Source organism: Thermobia domestica, chromosome 8, assembly GCF_964235325.1.
Source record: "Thermobia domestica chromosome 8, izTheDome1.hap1.1, whole genome shotgun sequence".
Classification (NCBI taxonomy): Eukaryota; Metazoa; Arthropoda; class Insecta; order Zygentoma; family Lepismatidae; genus Thermobia; species Thermobia domestica.
In genome coordinates, this window is record NC_137461.1 from 217,236,865 (window position 1) to 217,255,511 (window position 18,647).

Consider the following 18,647-nt stretch of genomic DNA (forward strand, 5'->3'; position numbering starts at 1 on the left):
TTTATGTTGAGAGTTTCGGATAATGATTCTGAAGGCGACGATCCAGTGTCCATTGGTTGGATGTTAGAGGATATAGATCCGCCACGAAATCTCTTAGCAGACTGAGTTGACTCAGTAGATGGATGTCTCTTTAGATGTGCTTGCTACTGGTTGACTTCCCCAAGAAAAATGTCGGGTACGATTGGTTTTTCCAGTGGGTGCAACTTGAACACGCGAAGTGTTTGTAGTTGTAGAAAGAGAAGCTGGTAATCCCGTATGCCGACCAAGAACCGCTTGTCCGTTAGTATTGCCAGAGTCCGCCATCGCAATGAAGTATCCTAGGGCCGAAGCCCAAATGAATGTGAAAAGGAATGAAAAGATGATGAATGAGATTCAAAAAGCAAGTTTGCCCTCCGAAAGTGAGTACTTCCGTCAACCCTCTAAGTGTTGTATGTGTGCTGTGCTCACAAATGCGTATGCAACACTTGGTCCTAGCTAGCACATTAACAGACACAAGAGAGGTTAGGCTCCTTGGTTCAGTATGACACGCAACGCTTTTATTTTTTTTTTTTTTAAACAAGAGTTTCATTCCCATCCAATGGATGGGCGGGCCGTAGAAGGCAACACCTTCTCTGTGGCCAGAGATATTTTCAACTTTTGGAAGTAGATGACATGGAGAATGATTTCAGGCTATAGAATAATGTGGATTGAAGTAAGGAACTAATAGCAAATCAAGTTGACGAGGATCTGTAAGAGGTGGCTATTGTGTTGAAATGTTTCTTGGGTACATGTGCAGAGGTTATGAGCAATATATATGTGGATTTACACGCAACGCGCCGTTGCTTCTTACAAATATCTAACATGTTGCTATATTAGTGGCGAGTACTTGAAATTTCTACCTTTTTATATAAAAACGCAGAAAAATGTTTATACTTTAAACACAGCGTTCAGATAAAGTTTATAGTAAACTGTAAGTTAAACTTGAAGTTTATATTAAAATATCTGCAACAATTCTGTATTCTTTCGCGAAATAAGTAGGCTCAAATCTGCTGCCATCTATGTTCACATTTATGCTTTATACGTAAATACTACAATTCGTTATGCCTCATAGTTACCGAAATATGAGTAAATAAAGAGCGATATTATAGGTACGTGGGACTAGAGTACTAGAGTACTAGACGGAACAATTAAAAAAAATAATTAAGTTTGTCCTTTATTCAAGCTGAATGCTAACAAGACACTAACAACGCAAACACTACCTTATCGCCGAAAGTAAGGAGGTCAGCGTCACGTGGATTTTGAGAACAACTGAAAATCGAATGCGCACTGGCTTTTTACTTCAATTTAAAGAAAAGCGTCTCGCAAGCGAAGCGTGGGTTGCCCGCACTACGGCTTGCGCTAAGCAGAAATAAGCTTTTGTGTATAAGGCAAAGCGAAATAAAATCAAATAAAAGCGGCAGGCAAGCTTGCGGCAAGCAAACATGCTGTCTGGGTCAGTGGTAGAGCGTTCACCTCCAGTGCTTGGGGTTCCTGGTTCGATCCCAGCTCGCGCCAAGTGGACTTTGTGGTGGACAAAGACCATGTTCGTGTTTTTTTTGTTTTTTTTTCGGGTTTCTCTCGTTTCCTCCCACTTTCTCCATTCCACCATTTCACTCATTTCTCATTATCACCGTCTCCTTTAGCCTAACCGGCATAATCGTGGGAAGTTAAAGATTTAATTTCATTTCATTTCATAAAAGGTCCCCTTTAACAACATCAATCAACTAGTCATATGTTCAATTAACAAGTTCTGGGATATCGTTATACCATTGGCGTTCATGAATGACGTGCTATTTCATGTATATAAAGTACTGACTTGTTTAGTCTTGGCTGTCCTCGAAACGATTTGAGTATGTGACAATGAGAATCAAGTTTGCTCTGATATAACACACAATTTTATAATGATGCTCGAATACAACATACTTTGGAATCAATGCCATTCTGATATTCGGTAGTAAGATTAATATAGAACTGCAATTATCAATAGTATGGTCAATATGTCTACGTTTTAAATAAATTGTTAACTTAAATATGTGCAAGAACAAGATATTCAAGTACTCTCTATAGACGATTTGCAAGCACCTCTAGTTTATACTTACTGGAAATTTTAGTGAAATTACATTTGAGAACAACATTATGAATAAAAACACTTCATAAACAAACACATGGAAATGGCACAAACAATGGAAACAAATTTTTAGATAAATTACTTGTGAAAAACCCTTAGGGATAAATTTCCTTTCTCACACACACACATATGGGTGTTTAAGTGTATGGGTGTACATGCATGTATGTATGCGTTGCTTGGTTCTTTTGTGTGATTCTCTTTTCCTGAACCAAAGCCATCCAATCTTTCCCGCACAAGGTTGTGTCAGAGGAATGCCTGTCGCCTTGCCTCGGCCAAGAAAGAGAAAAATACGCGGAATTTACGAGAAGGCCTTGAACGCCTACTGGGTCTCCTTTCCCTACCCTTTCAACCCTCTTTTTCTCTGTCTCTGATTTTTCCATGAGACGATGCAGTCTCACATATCATGACTTGAAGCTTGGGACGACAGAGAAGGCTAGGGTTGTTCGGATCGCAAATGAAAAAGTTCTGTTAGCATTCATACATTTTTCCTGCAAAAACCTTTTTCGCTGCCTCATTTTGCTTACCCGTAGCTCTTTTCGTACCCCCTGTTTTTGCTACGTTACCACATTTTCCTTTTCTCATTTTTGTCATGTAAAGGTAATTTCTTCTGTTATGGAAGAAATAAGAGGATGATGTCAAAAGGGAAAAGGAATATGAGGAAATACAACATAAAGTTTGACACTAGAAAAAATAAACATAAATTGGAATGGAAAGTAAATTATAACAAATTAAAGGAAAAGTAGAAAAATATGAGTTTGATACCTTTTTTTTTTTTTTTTTTTGCATGTAGTATAATTTCCGAACAGTTTCCTTAATCAGTCTATTTTGTGTCCTTTTTTTCTTTCTTTTCATAACTGTGTATGTGAAAGAAAACACTATAAGATTTTTTTTTTTAACGGAACCATGCATTCTGAAACAATGTTATGTTTCAGCTACAGCTGTTTAGGATTGACGACTTTCAAACTTATTAAATCTGTATGTGTTCTTACATATGGCTGAAGGCTTATACTCTACCCTTTTCTAGTAATGTATGTCATAAAAAAATATTACTCTGTGTTTTCATCAACTCTCGTATTTGAAAAGGTAAGGTACCAAAATAAGATTTGTATCAAATCTACATCCATGAATTGTAGTGGACCATAGAAGTTTACAAATAATTCTAAACATTAACTGAATGTGATGTAAATTTCAGAAGAACAAATCCTTAGTCAACATTGTTTCCAAAAATGCTGTCGTTCAATCTTAAGCTTGGGAAATGGGAAAAGTCACTGACATGTTCTAGTATAATTCTATTCGGAAGTGTTGACGAATTCAAAGTGATCATCCAAGAAGTCCGCGGAAATTAGCACGAGAGTTTGCGGGTGAACACAATGTTGATTTTTCGTCCCTCAAATGTTATTTAAAGTAATATAAAACGGCAAGAAAGATGGACAAATGGATGCCACCCAAACCAATCTTGAACGAAAACGTATGGCATTTGAATTGTGCTTTACTCTGCTCGTGCATAATACAATCAATCAACAGTTTCTCTACTATATTTAGACATGCAAGAAGAAATGCAGATTTTGAATTAATTAACTACATATTAGTTTGATATTTTGATGAATGTCAACACTTTAGTTCTCTACACCTGAGCAGCTCGGGGGAAAACAAAGACAACATTTTCTAACTTTCGAGTAAATTGGAAAAGAAGTACAACATTTCCACGCAATTCAGTGCAATGACACATACCAAACAATCTTCCTTTGCTAGGTCAGAACAGTCTGATATGCAGTCTTGGACTTCAGATTCTATGTGAGGCTCATTCAGTTGGTTGAGGAGTACCTCAATGATATGCTGGGATCCATAGAACGACGCTAAAATGAAGGACACGCCAAATCGACAGCCCGACGAACACCAAGACCTCCAGAGTCAATTGGAAGGGAGGCCTGTATCCATGAGTTGCTATTTAGGTTACAATTGAGAACCTACGTACGACCCAGTCTCCATTCTTTCCACGTTTTCAAAAATTTTTGAATATGTGATGAAGTCACGACTCTGCAATTTTTTGAAGTCATGTAACTTACTATCACCATCACAACATGGCTTCCAAAATAAGAAAAGTATTGAAACAGCCTTGTTTGATTACATGTCCAATATAGCTCTTGAATTAAAAAACAGTAAATATGTTGTTGGCCTATTCATCGACTTATCCAAAGCTTTTGATACAATTGATCATGCTATTCTTTTAAGCAAGTTGTATGCTTATGGTATTAGAGGAGTAGCTCACAACTGGTTTCTCTCTTATTTATCCAGTAGGCAACAAGCGGTACAAATATCAAAATTAACTGCAGATGGGTTTCAAACAACTTGTTCGTCTTTATCAACTGTAGTCAGAGGTGTTCCTCAAGGTTCCATTTTGGGTCCTATTCTCTTCTTGATATATATAAATGACTTGTTAGAATTTATGCATCCAGCGAAATGTATTCTATATGCTGATGACATCAGTATAATAATATCAGGAAAATCAATAGAAGAAGTTGAGAGGAAATCTGACATTTTTACGGACAAATTAGTAAAATGGATAACAGCAAATAGGTTAATTATAAATCATGATAAATCGATCCTCTTACATTTTCATTTTCCAGGAAAACCGCGTATATCACCTAGAATAAAAATATCTTCTAACTTACTCCAATATTCTTGCATAACAAAGCTTTTAGGTGTAATCATAAGTGATGATCTTTCATGGTCTGCTCATATCTCCACTTTAAACAAGAAACTAAGTAGCGTGTGTTTTGCCTTATACAAACTTCAAGGTACTGTATCGAGAGAAGCACTTCTTAGCTTTTACTACGCCAAGTTTAATTCATTAATTAACTTTGGCATAATACACTGGGGATCTGCTGAAAATAGTTTAAGCACTTTCCGATTGCAAAAGAAAGCGATTAGAATAATTTTTGGGTTACCCACAAAATCGTCATGTAAAAAGGTTTTCATAGAAGCAAAAATTTTAACACTCCCCAGCTTATACATCTATAAATCTATTCTTTTTACTGTGAAAAACAAGCATCTTTTTATCTTTAATAAAAATGTTCATAGCCATAATACAAGACAAGGTAGTGACATATTTGTGATGCATCAAAAATATGCTAATATAAGCAAAACCGTGTACATGAATTGTGTCAGATTGTATAATAAACTTCCTCTGTACTTGAAAAATATGACCAATGTTTCCATTCTTGGTAAGACTTTATATAATCTACTCACTGAGAAGTGCTATTATACAATTAAAGAATATTTAAATGACTCATTAACCGAAGAGTTGGAAACAGATACTTACCCGTGAGTACATGCCTGGTGTGGTAGAAACAGTTACCTAATTATGTGCTTTTGTATTTTTAGAAAGATTGCATGATGTATACCTCTGGTACTTGATAATATTGTATGTTTTTTTTCTTTCTTTCTGACAACTGTAATGCTTACATGAGAATTTCTCATGCTTTGTAAGCTAATGAAACAGGCAAATAAATGAAATGAAATGAAATGACGAAGTGTTTGTTTTGTTGTATATTTTGACGATAATTCATTCCACCTAATAACTCAAGCTTCTCAGAGGTGGAGTTTACAACTGCCTTTCCTCAAACAACTCATATTCAGTGAGACGAGGTATCTATAAACTAATTTCCAATAGAATTAAAACAAGCATATGCTTTTTCTAAATAATAAACTATGAAAATTAATTTCGATTTCCGGTGATTCCTGCTTTTCTTTCTTAATTGATATTAGTTTTCTCACAGGAAGAAGGTAAACTGAGACGAAGCATAAGTGCATATAAAATGCTGTCCGATTTGACTTACCTATGCACATACATGTAATAATACTGTTCTCTCGGTCCGTGATCTGACACACCCTTTCAAATCCTGCAAGAGGTTGAGTATTATGTTCCTGTTTTCACTCTAATTTTATACTCACATCAATGTAGCTGCGTGCAGTTCAATACGGGTTTCAAAAATGGGGGTAAGATAGAGAGTAATCTTGATATGCTACAATTCTTTTGAAATGAAAACGTAAATCTACTGGAATTTCTGCGTTACTCAGACCGCAAACGACACACACTAATATCAACTCATTATGTGAATACTGCTGAACTCTAGCTCCATTTTCTACCTAAGGCTGATGTTTCCAGATGTGACCAGTATACTGATATGTTGCGCAGCTGCACTACAAGGTATTTTACTACTTTCCCTTTATATACACGTTTTGCAAATGGTCAGTGGTCAATATTTGGTGATATTATTTGATTATCCAACAAGTTATGTCAGCGAAGGTACCTAAATTAAGTTAAACGAAATCAGAACTCAATTATAAACTATGAAAGTACCTTGAAAACAGATCTAGCAATCACCATGTTGATAAATGGCCGAAATTGATTTTGGGTCCTCAAGATGATAGTATTTGGTTTACTATATATTTACTATTTGGAGGTTGCATTTCTATCTATTCTTCAACGTACGTACGTATTCTTCAATATACGTATTAACCTACCGAGGGAAGCAGTAGAGTGTTACCGGGCAATCCAGATTTGTGGCTCTACAGTTGCATAGAAAGGAGTATCATAATCTAAAATACTTCAATGTTAAGAAACTTTTATTACCGTAAACCGTTGGTAAGAGGTGGATACAACACAATATACTAACGTTTGACACTCAGTAGTCAACGTGATGTTTACATGTGAGATACAGATCCGGTCACTACTTATCCATAGTCAATTAATATATTTGTAGAAGATACAAAACGTTATTAGTTATATCTTTTATGCATTGCCTGTTTTTGGAACGTAATATATATACACTTAAAATTTATAAATTCAAATAATTCCTCATGGTTAGAGCTGAGTGGTTTCTGAAAGTACAAAATAATGTATACAAATATTCGTAAATGAGAATAGTGTTTGTGGATAAAAATGCACATTTCGTTATTAGATTAGGTAAAGGGCAAATTTTGAACGAACTGAAACTGTAAAAGCGAACGTGATGTACACCGCTATAGGGATTTTTTCTCTTCTAAGGGCAATTACTGTCTGTACTAATTAGTATACGAAGTCAGCCATAAAACGGGGTAAAAGCGGGAGATCTTTAGCCCTGAAATCTCGTTCCTGGAGCTTTCTTTATAGCCTTTCGACTACGAATGTGTGTTCCTTAGTTGCAGCATGGTCTGAGTTTTAGTACCTGCAGCGTTTAAGCCTACTGGAAGAGAAGAAAAAGAGGGTTATTCCAGTTACCTCTCACTTTCTTCCTTGGAATGAAGGCAGCTTTAATTCAAAAGTGTTTGTTTTATGTATCGTAAATGGTAAAATGATTCAGAACCAGATTCCCTTCTTATTCTGGAATAATGAATAATGTATATTTGCTATGAATAGCAGAGAAAAGCATAAAAAATTTAACACTCAAATCTTCTACGTAAGTTCAATAATAATCAATCGATAAAGCATAGACATTTTAATCAAATATTATGTTTCATGCCATTTGGTGAAGCGATTATATTTTATGCAATATGATAAGATACTTTATGTAATAAAGATTATTAGAAAATTTAAATCAACTAATGACAACAGTGAAAAATCATTACACTAAACTAAATTATTGACTTTTTATACAGGAAAAATAACTGAGATAATTTACGAGTGCAAAATCAATCTATTAAGTTTGAAATTCAGAAACATTAAAGACAATACATATACAAATAATATTTTTTAAAGTAGAATATTCCTTTAATAGAAAGTACAATATATATATATATAAAAGTCAGAGTAATATTTTATGTCCTTACTAACTGTTGTATTTTCTTGCCTAATTATTCTTTTATGGAAGTTCTAGTCCATTTTCCTATCTAATTGGTAGGGATTAGTGAGCTAGTACGACTGGGTTAAAAAAGGAAAATTTTCTCCTTATGGTTTTAGGCATACATACGATATACTGTGAAAAATAATGTGTAAATGAGCAATGAAAATCTGTTTACATTGTGTCATATTCAATCGCTGAGCTTGATTTAGTCTTGCACCCAACATTTGTTTTAAATCCCAGTACTGTATATTTAACCTCTTGAAAACAGTCATTAATAACAATGAATGTTTAGATTTTCACTTATGAAACTTCTCCTCTCAATGAAGTGTCTTAGATTGACGATTGATTTATATTTGTCTTTGAAATAATTAATATTTCTAATGATTCCACAACATGATCCCTACATATCCATATATCTTGGGATATCCGGGAAAATTCGATAATTATGCGAACAAAATATATTGTTCAACAATTTTGCTGGTCTGGAGGGGCACCAGTATGAGACGTGTGCACTAAACATACCCAAACACTACTAAACATTTAGAACTATATTTCTTGCAAGTTCTATTGGAGTTCAATTAATAGATGAGAATAGATGAAAAGTTTTCAAAGTTATAGTATTTCTAAATATTAAAAAATCTAAATATATTGTGAATTTTTTTTAAATAGATGAAATGTACTTTACAAGCTTACTTTAAGCGTAAGCTCATTAGATACATTTTAAGGGCCTACCTTAAGGTGTTAAGTGTTATTGATAGGCGAGACAGCAAAAAAGAGTATACCTTTATACGCAAATAAGAATTCTAGGAACCAAACAATGGATCAAAAGATTGCGATCTTGACCAATAATTAGTTTTAGGATCAGAGGCCACAAATTTTATGAACGGCCCCTAAATTAAGTTTTCAAATTTCTACAAAAATAAGCACATCATACTGAGTGAAGTAATAATTTCAGTTTGGCTACGTTGTATGCAGTTCTCCAGACATAAAGCGTACAAGGAAATTTTTGATTGAAATATATTGTTAGCTTTAGGATCAGGGGTCACAGAATTTTAAACAGCTCCTAAATTGAGTTTTCGTATTATCTACGGAATGAGCACATCATACTGATAGTTTGGGTTCTGCTACACTGTATGTAGTTCTCCAGATATAAGACGTACAATAAAATTATTTTTGATTGAAATATATTGGATCTTTGGATCAAAACATGATAAAATTATGTGTAAGACTTATTGGATAACAAATATTTAAAACGTAACTAAGGGTAAATAGTTACAAGTTGAAGGAAAACTCCTTATTCTGATTACATATCAGTTGGATGATTTTTAAAAGGTTAAGCTGACATATTCGTAAGGTTATTAAATTAATATATTTCATTCAACTATTTAGAAACCAGTATTATAAAGTATCTCATCGCGAGTGGTATTTTAAACACAAAGAACGTTTGTCATATCAGTACTTAATGACAGTTTTACTTACGATGTCCTATACGTAAAGTTTATTTAGTGCAATATAAAACAATACACATTAATTTGATCTCTAGTTCCCGTTCCTTTGAGCAGTAAGACTATATGAGACTTGGACCTACAGATTAACGTGAAAACCGAACCACATGAGCTCCCATTTAGAACTTAACCGAGGTCTCTCCCGCTACTATACACATTTTAAAGAATACATAGTTCAGTGTTTTACGTTTGATTGTGTGTTGTACAGCATTCTTACAAAATTGGAATACCAAAACAGCGATTTAGATTAATTAAGATATGTTTAGATGAATCCCAAAGTAAAGTCTGTCTACGCAAAATTTTGTCCACGAGCTTTTACATCGAGAATGGCCTGAAACAAGGAGATGCGTTGTCGCCATTATTATTCAACTTTGTTCTGGAATACGCTTTAAGGAAAATCAAAGATAGCAACCAGGACCTAGAGTTGAATGGTATTCACCAGGTTATGGCGTATGCTGATGATGTGAAATTAATAGAGGATGATAGGAGAACAATAGAAAGAAATGCAAATGTGCATTTCTTTCTATTAAACGCTTGAAGAACATGGATTTAGAAGTAAATGCAGAGAAAACTAAATACATGGAAGTTCGTCGAGATCGTCGGCAAATTATGGATGCCTTAAAATATCGAATAATACTTTTGATAAAGTGGATACTTTCAAATATCTAGGATCAATATTAACAGACGAAAACCATATTCATGAAGAAATTAAATGTCAACTGAAAGCAGGGAATTCATGTTTTTTTTTTTTTTCAGTTCAAAATATCTTGTCGCTGCAAATTTTGTCGAGAAATATGAAGCTTAAAATATATAAAACGATAATCACGCCTCTTGTTTGTATGGTTGCGAAACATGGTCGCTTACTCGGAAGGAAGAACATAGACTGAATGTATTTGAGAAGAAGATCCTGAGACGAAATTCTGGCCGAAGGGAAACGGGAATGGGAAATGGCCTATACTTCATAAAGAGAAACTACATAATTTTTACGGTTTACTAAACATTGTTAGAGTCTTCAAGTCTAGGAGGCTCAGGTGGGTAGGACATGTAGCCAGGATGGAAGAAAGTAGGAACGCTTTCAAAGTCTTAACCGGAAGATCAACAGGTTAGACAAGAAACGTTTTGAATTTGCTATTCATATATTCGTGTGATATTGCTTCCAAATACTGAAGCAATAACCCTTTTCAATTCAATCAAGGAGTGCGTGGTCCGAATAAATTGTTCTCATTCGACTAGTATTCACATACCATTTAGTTACGTTGCAAGTGCATGTTACCCAGCCCATCTTACGAATAAGTTCATCATTTTCATACGAAGACATACCCAACCTCTCTTCCCTGTTATTCCCATTCATGCCTCTTTCTCTCTCTCTCTCTCAAATGTCTATATATGAATCAAAGTAACAAAGTGTAGTATCATTAAAAAGTACATATTATTACAAAGGCAATGGTCTGTTAACCACGAATCTAAGACAATTAATATTAGAACAGAAAAGTCCTAAGTGAAGGGATGCAATTTCATTTTAATAAAGTTGTGATTTCTAAAGGGTTAACACTATTACTGGAATCACTTTCAAATTGATTTGTGCAGGACAATAATTAACCTCTGATTTATTTTTTTAGCAGCTCGGGGAGCTATAAGGGACATCTAGGTTCAGTAAAAGTATCAAAGTTGCATTTTATTGAAGAATGTAATATGTGCAATGACTTCCCCAGCGCCCAATCTAAAGTTTTTATATGAGTTTTGTAATGTATCGAATGATTATATTACCTGGGTAGAAGAAGTAACCATTTTCTTTACAGAGTTCTTTAGTTCTATAAATTTTGAATATTTTTTATTATGTCTATAAATATGAACATGACTTTAAAGTGCAACTTTTTAAACTCTTAAAGATAAAGAAGCAGATAATCAATGCATGGTTAAAGTTTCGTGGCGATTTACAATGCCATTATATCTAAGATTCTTGTCCTACAATTCTCTACAATTCATTAAGTAGTTAGCCAAATGCATCTTTTTGTGAATTTGGCGCAGTGTAACCTTCACCTGAAACATGGAAACAAAATGTCCGTCAAAATGAAAATAGCTTCTGTAGTTATATTATCTACGCCACATTTGTTTGTTTTAGTTTTGTGTTTCTTACAAGCTGTTAAACCTATTTTATAATTACCAGTTCTATAAATGTTTTTTTTTTTTTTTTTTTTTTTTTACCCGAAGTTGCGAGAAAATCATATTCCTATAGGAAAATAATCACACCATCATATTTGGAATAAGAATGTGTAATAATAACTTAATAAAGATTATAAGCTTTGTTTTTATGTTATGTATTTCCGCAGTTCTTCATAAAATTATTTGTAAATGCCGAATCAAATTTATATGTCACAGTCTCTGATATTAATTTTATCTTTTAGGCCTATTTCATCGAGCAGTGCTGTTGTCTGGCTCAGCATTAAGCAGCTGGGCTCTCGTAGAAGACCCTGTGAGTTTTGCAGTGAAATTAGCTCAAGAAGTAAATTGTACAATCCCACAAGACTTATATCGTGACCACGAGCAGATAGTGGACTGTCTTCGAGAAGTGTCACTGGAAGATCTTTTAAAAGCGGACGTGCCAGCGCCTACTTTTCTTAGCGCCTTCGGTCCTAGTGTAGACGGCGTTGTTATAAAGACTGGCTTCCACAAAGACATGACGAAAAAACGAAGTAGTGATTCGCCGGGAAATAAATACGATCTCCTATTTGGTGTTGTTACTAGTGAGGCTTTGTTTCATTTTTCGGCTATAGACGTCCAATCGGGGTTTGAAGGTGAGCGGAGAGACAAAATAGTGCGGACTTATGTGAGAAATACGTACAGTTATCATTTAAACGAGATCTTTTTTACTGTGGTAAATGAATATACAGACTGGGATAGGACGGTACAGCACCCTGTGAATACAAGAGACGCTACTATAGCAGCGTTAAGTGATGCTCAGTTTGTCGCACCCGTTGTAAGGACGGGAGATCTTCTCAGCAAACCTGGTGTTAAAAGTTATTTTTATGTGTTCGATTATCAAACAAAGGATGGTGACTACCCTCAGGTAAGTAGTACCACAAGATAAGATTAAATATTATTTATTGATAATAGATTTTGTATTTTTTATTATATGCAGTGAACATTTTGAATATTAGAGATAGTAAGTATATTTTGATTAAAAATATTTGGAGAACATATCGTGTTTATGTAAATTGTTTACGTCAGATTAAATATACTTGTGCAGTCAATAAATCACAATATATACCAATTGAAAGTACCTGAGAATCATAGTTAAGGATTGCCATCTTCAACATGTGCACGATTAGATTTTAACAATATTCAACAATTTCAGTCTTCCTTGAAGTAAACTTTCAATTAATAAATTCCCATTTATTTTAATGATCCAAGATAATCTAAGTCCAACTAACATATGTTAAGTCAGCAGATACGCTGTAAATGTTGTAAAGTTCTGCCTGTGTAGGTGTTGGTAGAGCATAGGCAGAGCAAATTACAGTCCGGAGTCATTTTCTCCTACTATCAGGTTTTATACAAAATTCTGCTAAAATAGAAAACATATATACATTTTCCAATGTTTGGATATAGGTGGGAAGGCTTTCCACCTGACAGTCTCGAGAAGGAATACTCTCTGAGAGAACTACGTGAGGAGGAGTAGGACACTCAATGCTCCACTGCAAGCAGAAAAGGGAAGAGTGCTGACTAAGCTCCACTGCAAGCTAGATCAGTGTTGTGGTAAGGAATCTCCCAATGCTCCACCGCAAGCAGAGAGAGAAGGCTCAACTGCAAGGCAGAAAGGAAAATGAACCAGAAGCTCCACTGCAAGCAAGAGGATTTTGATTTAGATGAAGTGCTTTCAAGACTACACTAGAAGCCAAGAAAGGGAACTGACCATTCGAAACTGATTCCTGTCGTTGAAATAATCTCGGTCATATAGGTTCTCAAAGTAAGGCAGTGGAGTTGTTGTTCCTCCGTCGTCACCTGACCAGTTGTGTCGCAGTTGTCTCCGTCGTCTGTAGCTATAGTACTCCGTAGTAAGACGCACGTGGTTATTCTTTGTGAACAGAAACACATGTCGGGTGTTTGTTACAACGTAAACAATTGATACAATATAAACAATTACAACATATTTTCTATTTAACTTCCAACTTTATATTTCAACATAATCAAATCGAAACTACTACCTCATATAGATACGAGACAGGTGCACATTTATTTAGTAAATACTTTCTGCCTAACCAACGAATAGTGGTTCCCTCATTAAATTTTAGTTATCGACTATCTATCTTTTATATGTCTATCTTTTATCCTTACTTCCATAGCGCTGTTTTTCAGGCTAAAAGAGAGGAAGGAAATGAATAATGATGATGAACTGAAATTTAAAAGAGCAATATGTAACCTCATTGTCCTGAGCCTAATTTGAACTTTAGATGAGTGTTTAAATTGGCAGATTAATAGCTAAGATTGCTCGGCCATTCCAACTCGATAAGCAACATTATATATACTACTTTTTTTCTCAAAATTGGAAAAGAAATAGAGTATTATATAGAATTTTATTTACAACATACAATACAAACTTATCATATGTACATAGGTTGGATGAAAGATTGTGCCAATGCTATTCTAACGTCAACACTCTGAGTCAACGTTGAAAGATGTATGTGTTTTAGTTGACAAGGGAGTGAGATGATGAAATATAACTAGTGATAATGATTGTGTGTTATTCTGTCAAAAGCAGTTATGCCGTAAATGAGGAAAGTAGAAACGCCATAACAATATATTTCGGATACACGAAAGATGCATATGGGTCAAGATTGAAGTGGTACGTAAGTGTTGTACAACTATGTGTCCAGGAGCTGTGTGGAAAGCATTACGTCGTAACAGAAACCATCACCGTGATTTGGTGTTCCCTGTGGAACATTGAAAAAGATTGACGCGCTGATGGTGTAAGACGTCTTCCCCATGTGTGGCAGAAGGTAATAGAGATGAAAGCCAATTAATCATAAGGAATGTAACAGGTATTTCTCTGAGCATAAAACCATGTATGAATTATAACAATGTTGTCGTTACTTTTTATACAGCTCGTGTTAATACAATATCAATGTAATTATTTTCCGAAATTTGGGAGATATAATATATTTCATAAAATATATTTTAGTATATAGATATAGTTAAAATGATCTAGACGCAAAGGATTAAGAAATAGTAATATCCCAGTGAATGAGGTAGAGATATATAATTAAGAATAGAACCAAGATGAAATTAAAGTGACTAAGATAAATTACGATATCAACAGAATCAAGTACACATTAATTAGACATTACAATAATAACAAAGTAATAATAAATAATAATGTAATAGCAATAAGAAAACAGGTACTGATCATCAGAATTGGGTACGTCTGGATAACCTACACAAAGATTACTGGTTGACTCTTAAGTATTTAAATATTAAGAAGATTGTAAGTGAGAATATGCCTGTTGTGTCTACATAGTATGACAGGTAAAGAAACGTGGAAAATGGGATATCCATTTTCAAAAAAAAAAAAAAAAAAAAAAAAAAAAAAATTATATAACAATACATTTTCAATCCTAAATAAATGAACTAATTCATGTAAAACGTGTCCGTCAAATTTTACATATGGAATTAATAAGTTATTACTACTAAATTGTTTTAAATGATAAGGCACTATATAATCTGTCAAGGCGGATGCACTTTCATGCACAGACACTGTTGCAGTTACTTGTCGCGTATCATTGACTTGGGAGTCTTGCCCCTATTATTCTGTCCTTCGAATACACATTTGTTTTGCCCGAGTCTTCTACACTTCGTCCCGTCCGCACCATTAGACATATGTTTTTCGCGGTTGCAACATTGGTTTTCCTTTTGCATTTTACTTTACATTGATATATCACACATCCCGTTTCTCATTTTAATACCTTACGCTATATCCAAGATCACGGTTCTGAAGATGGCTATCAAATATCTTGATTTTATTTTGTTGCTGCCCATCCTTTCCGTTTTCGACATAAATGGGTATATTGAGACGTTTACCTTACATCATATTGTGAAGTGGTGCTCTTATGTAGCGGAGCATATCACCGGTGTTTCTGGATGTGGGCATCTAAAATTTGGCATTTTTTCTTCTTTTTTATTATATGTCCTCTGGGCGAAGCTTTAGTCGGATCTGATCCTGCCTTGTTCTGTACGTTTCTTGTAAGAGCATGTTCCCAATTGGAGACATTGGCAGGTAAACGATTTGTAATTTTTCACCATATGCTATCTACAATTTTACGTAAATTGTTAAATATAACAAGTAATATGAACCTCTAGTGCAACCTGTACTTTTATGTGGTAATTTTAAATGTAGTCTATCTCGTCGACATTTTTTATCTTAATCCAAGAATTTTATTTTCTTTCTTGAGTACCACTTATATTAATGAATTTATTTATAGTTGAGCTTCCTTTGTTTTAACTTATTTTTTACAACCTTAATTAGCATGTGCTATGATTTAACTTACAGTCAGTATCAAAAATCTGAGCACACTACTGAACGCACTGAGCAGAATTTTGCAGACAAAATACACTGTATCTACACAAACCTCCGTTTTTTGGACATGTTTTGCAAAATAATTATTATTATTTAGATAATGAAACAAATATACATTGTTCTGTTTCCATTGGGACAAATTTATTGATTAAGTTTGCGTTCATCGAAGTGCCTAACCTTAACATTGATAAGATCTTTATAAACATCAAGCTTTTGTTTGATACATTTGTCCAACTTTCACGATTCCAGCTTCTTTAAGGACCTCTCATAAATCTTCAATATTCGTTGGCATGTGTTCGCAGACTGTCATGTGAATTTCATCCTACAAGAGCTCTATAGATGACAAATCGTGAGACTGTGGCAACTATTTCACCTTTTTGATGATGCGTGCCCGTTCTTTGCTTTGCAGTAATTACTGCATAAAAGTTTGGGATTGTTATCCTGTTGTACAAAGTTACGGCCCAAAATTCGTGATCCTAATAGAATTGCATACCTAACTTAAATGTTGTGATGTAATATTTTGTCAATTGTTCTGTTAATTTGATTTAAACCACCAACTTAAATGCCTGTAAAACAACCCACACGATGATGCTACGTTTTCCGTGTTTACTGTAGGTATCACACAGTTGGAATGAAAGCACTTTTTGGAAGAGTGTCGCATTAATATGTAGAGTTAGAAACCGAAAAGTTGAAATTTAGTTTCGTCATTCCAGAGTGTCCTCTTCAGTTGTTCATCAGTCCAGTCCTTAGGTTTTTTATTCAAGAATACCATTCTGCAATGCTCGAAGGAGTAGTTTCGTTACTGCAAACGAACCCCAAGACCATAAAGATGCAGGTTTCGGATTACAGTCCCACCTGATATTGATTGGGAACTGCTCTTCCGTAGATCTTTTGCTACTTCCGGAGCGATTAAATTTCTTTTTAGTTTCTTTATAATTAAAATGAACTTGTTGTTACAAGGAGCTGTTGCTTATGGACTATCATTTTGTTTCCTTGCTATATGTAAACTATTTTGCGGTGGTCTTTCAAGCATCAGACGCATTGTCTCTATTGATATCAGCAACACCGAGTAATTTTCCGCAGGGAATACTCTCTTTTCCCAAACTAAGTACTTGAACACGTGATTCGGCACATAATTCACATTTTCTTCCGAATATTATAGTACTTTCACATTCGCTATACTAATTTACTAACTAATTCACACTTGTAAAAGCAGCACGATCGCGTGCACATACTAGCACCCAACCTTACCCATATACGACGTGATTGATTATCATACACACACAACTGTTCGTAGGTAATAAACAGAACTGATAAGGGTTGTTGCAAATACAACTTAATGTCATTGAAACGCTACAGTACCAGACAAAGAATGACGTTAGTTTTCTGTTCATTATTGTTTGTTTCCTGCAAAACGTTTTTTTCAATACATGTGTCTCGATGTTAACAGTACCATCCACCTTCGTATCCTTATATGGAAAATGTTTATTTTACAAAACAATTCCAATAAACAAGGTTTTATAAAGACACAACATCCATTAATTGGAAAATATTGAAAACAAACAAGTGTGTCCTAACTTTTGACAATGACCCTATATATTTTATTTAAAATATCTTGATTAGTATAGACTTCTTTTATATTTTGTTATATTTGGTATGAAATTTTATTTCGGCCTTTTCCGCTTGTCTACAGGCTAGTGCGTGCACCTTTGATGAATGCGTTCCGAATTCAATTCCCAGTGGGAAAGCCTTGAAATATTTTAAAGTATTACGGTGGTTCATAATATACCTTAAACTGAAGGTCTACGTCTCATTTAGCCTTGTTGTTGAAGAGGGAAACCAAGCTTTAATCAAAAACCAAATCTGCTTATTTAAGCTTTTTCATGAACTGTAGCATACTGTGGTAATAGTTATTCTAATAAGAACATTGAAACTATGGGCGCATTTATATACCAAGTAATATTAGAAACAGATGGGACATAAGATAAATATGTAATGTGCAATATACATACTTTGTGTTATTTTTCCTTGCTCAAATATACTTTAATGAAAGTAGTTTTATTCTTCCGATGACGTCATTTGATTTTATTTTTAACTCAAGAAGAGAAACCATGAAAAACAAAGAAAGAGAGGGAAAGTAATAGCGTTTTCTCTTATAACATTTTGGGTTTGTATTTTGTGGAGAGACAGGATTAAATCTTGTAGGCTATCTTTCCGCAGAATCTTCATGTCCTCTTTCGGCAAAAGAAGAGCACTCTTTCGTTTTAAGCAAAACGACAACGAGGAATCTAGGCTAACGGCTTGTCCCCACAATGGAATTTCAAGGCAAGAAGCAAGGCAAGCCAATATAATAAGAACTTGTTAAGCTACATCTTCAGCGATGGAACTCTTAGCTCTCTCTCCCATACTCCTCAACCCTCTCCATCGCAAATTCCCTTTTCTTGCTCCGTATATCCGCTTGTGCCTCCGACATAGGAAAACTTTCAACATAGAAGCACAAAATAAAAAGGCTTGAAAGGGAAGTCGCTTTGGTGCACAAATGTACTTCACTAGAGTATACTCCAGGTAATTGGCCGCAGAGAGCAGAATTAAAATTTTGCTTG

At 34.6% G+C, this 18,647-nt stretch overlaps 1 protein-coding gene across 1 annotated transcript in view; it reads left to right on the forward strand.

The window, feature by feature from the left end:
* The window catches only part of LOC145693436 (neuroligin-3-like), a 211,349-nt gene that overhangs the window by 72,130 nt on the left and 120,572 nt on the right, over positions 1-18,647 (forward strand). Inside the window, exon 3 of the mRNA XM_081769430.1 lies at positions 11,882-12,543. Coding sequence (XP_081625556.1) covers positions 11,882-12,543 — 662 coding nt within the window. The remainder of the gene's footprint in view (positions 1-11,881; positions 12,544-18,647) is intronic.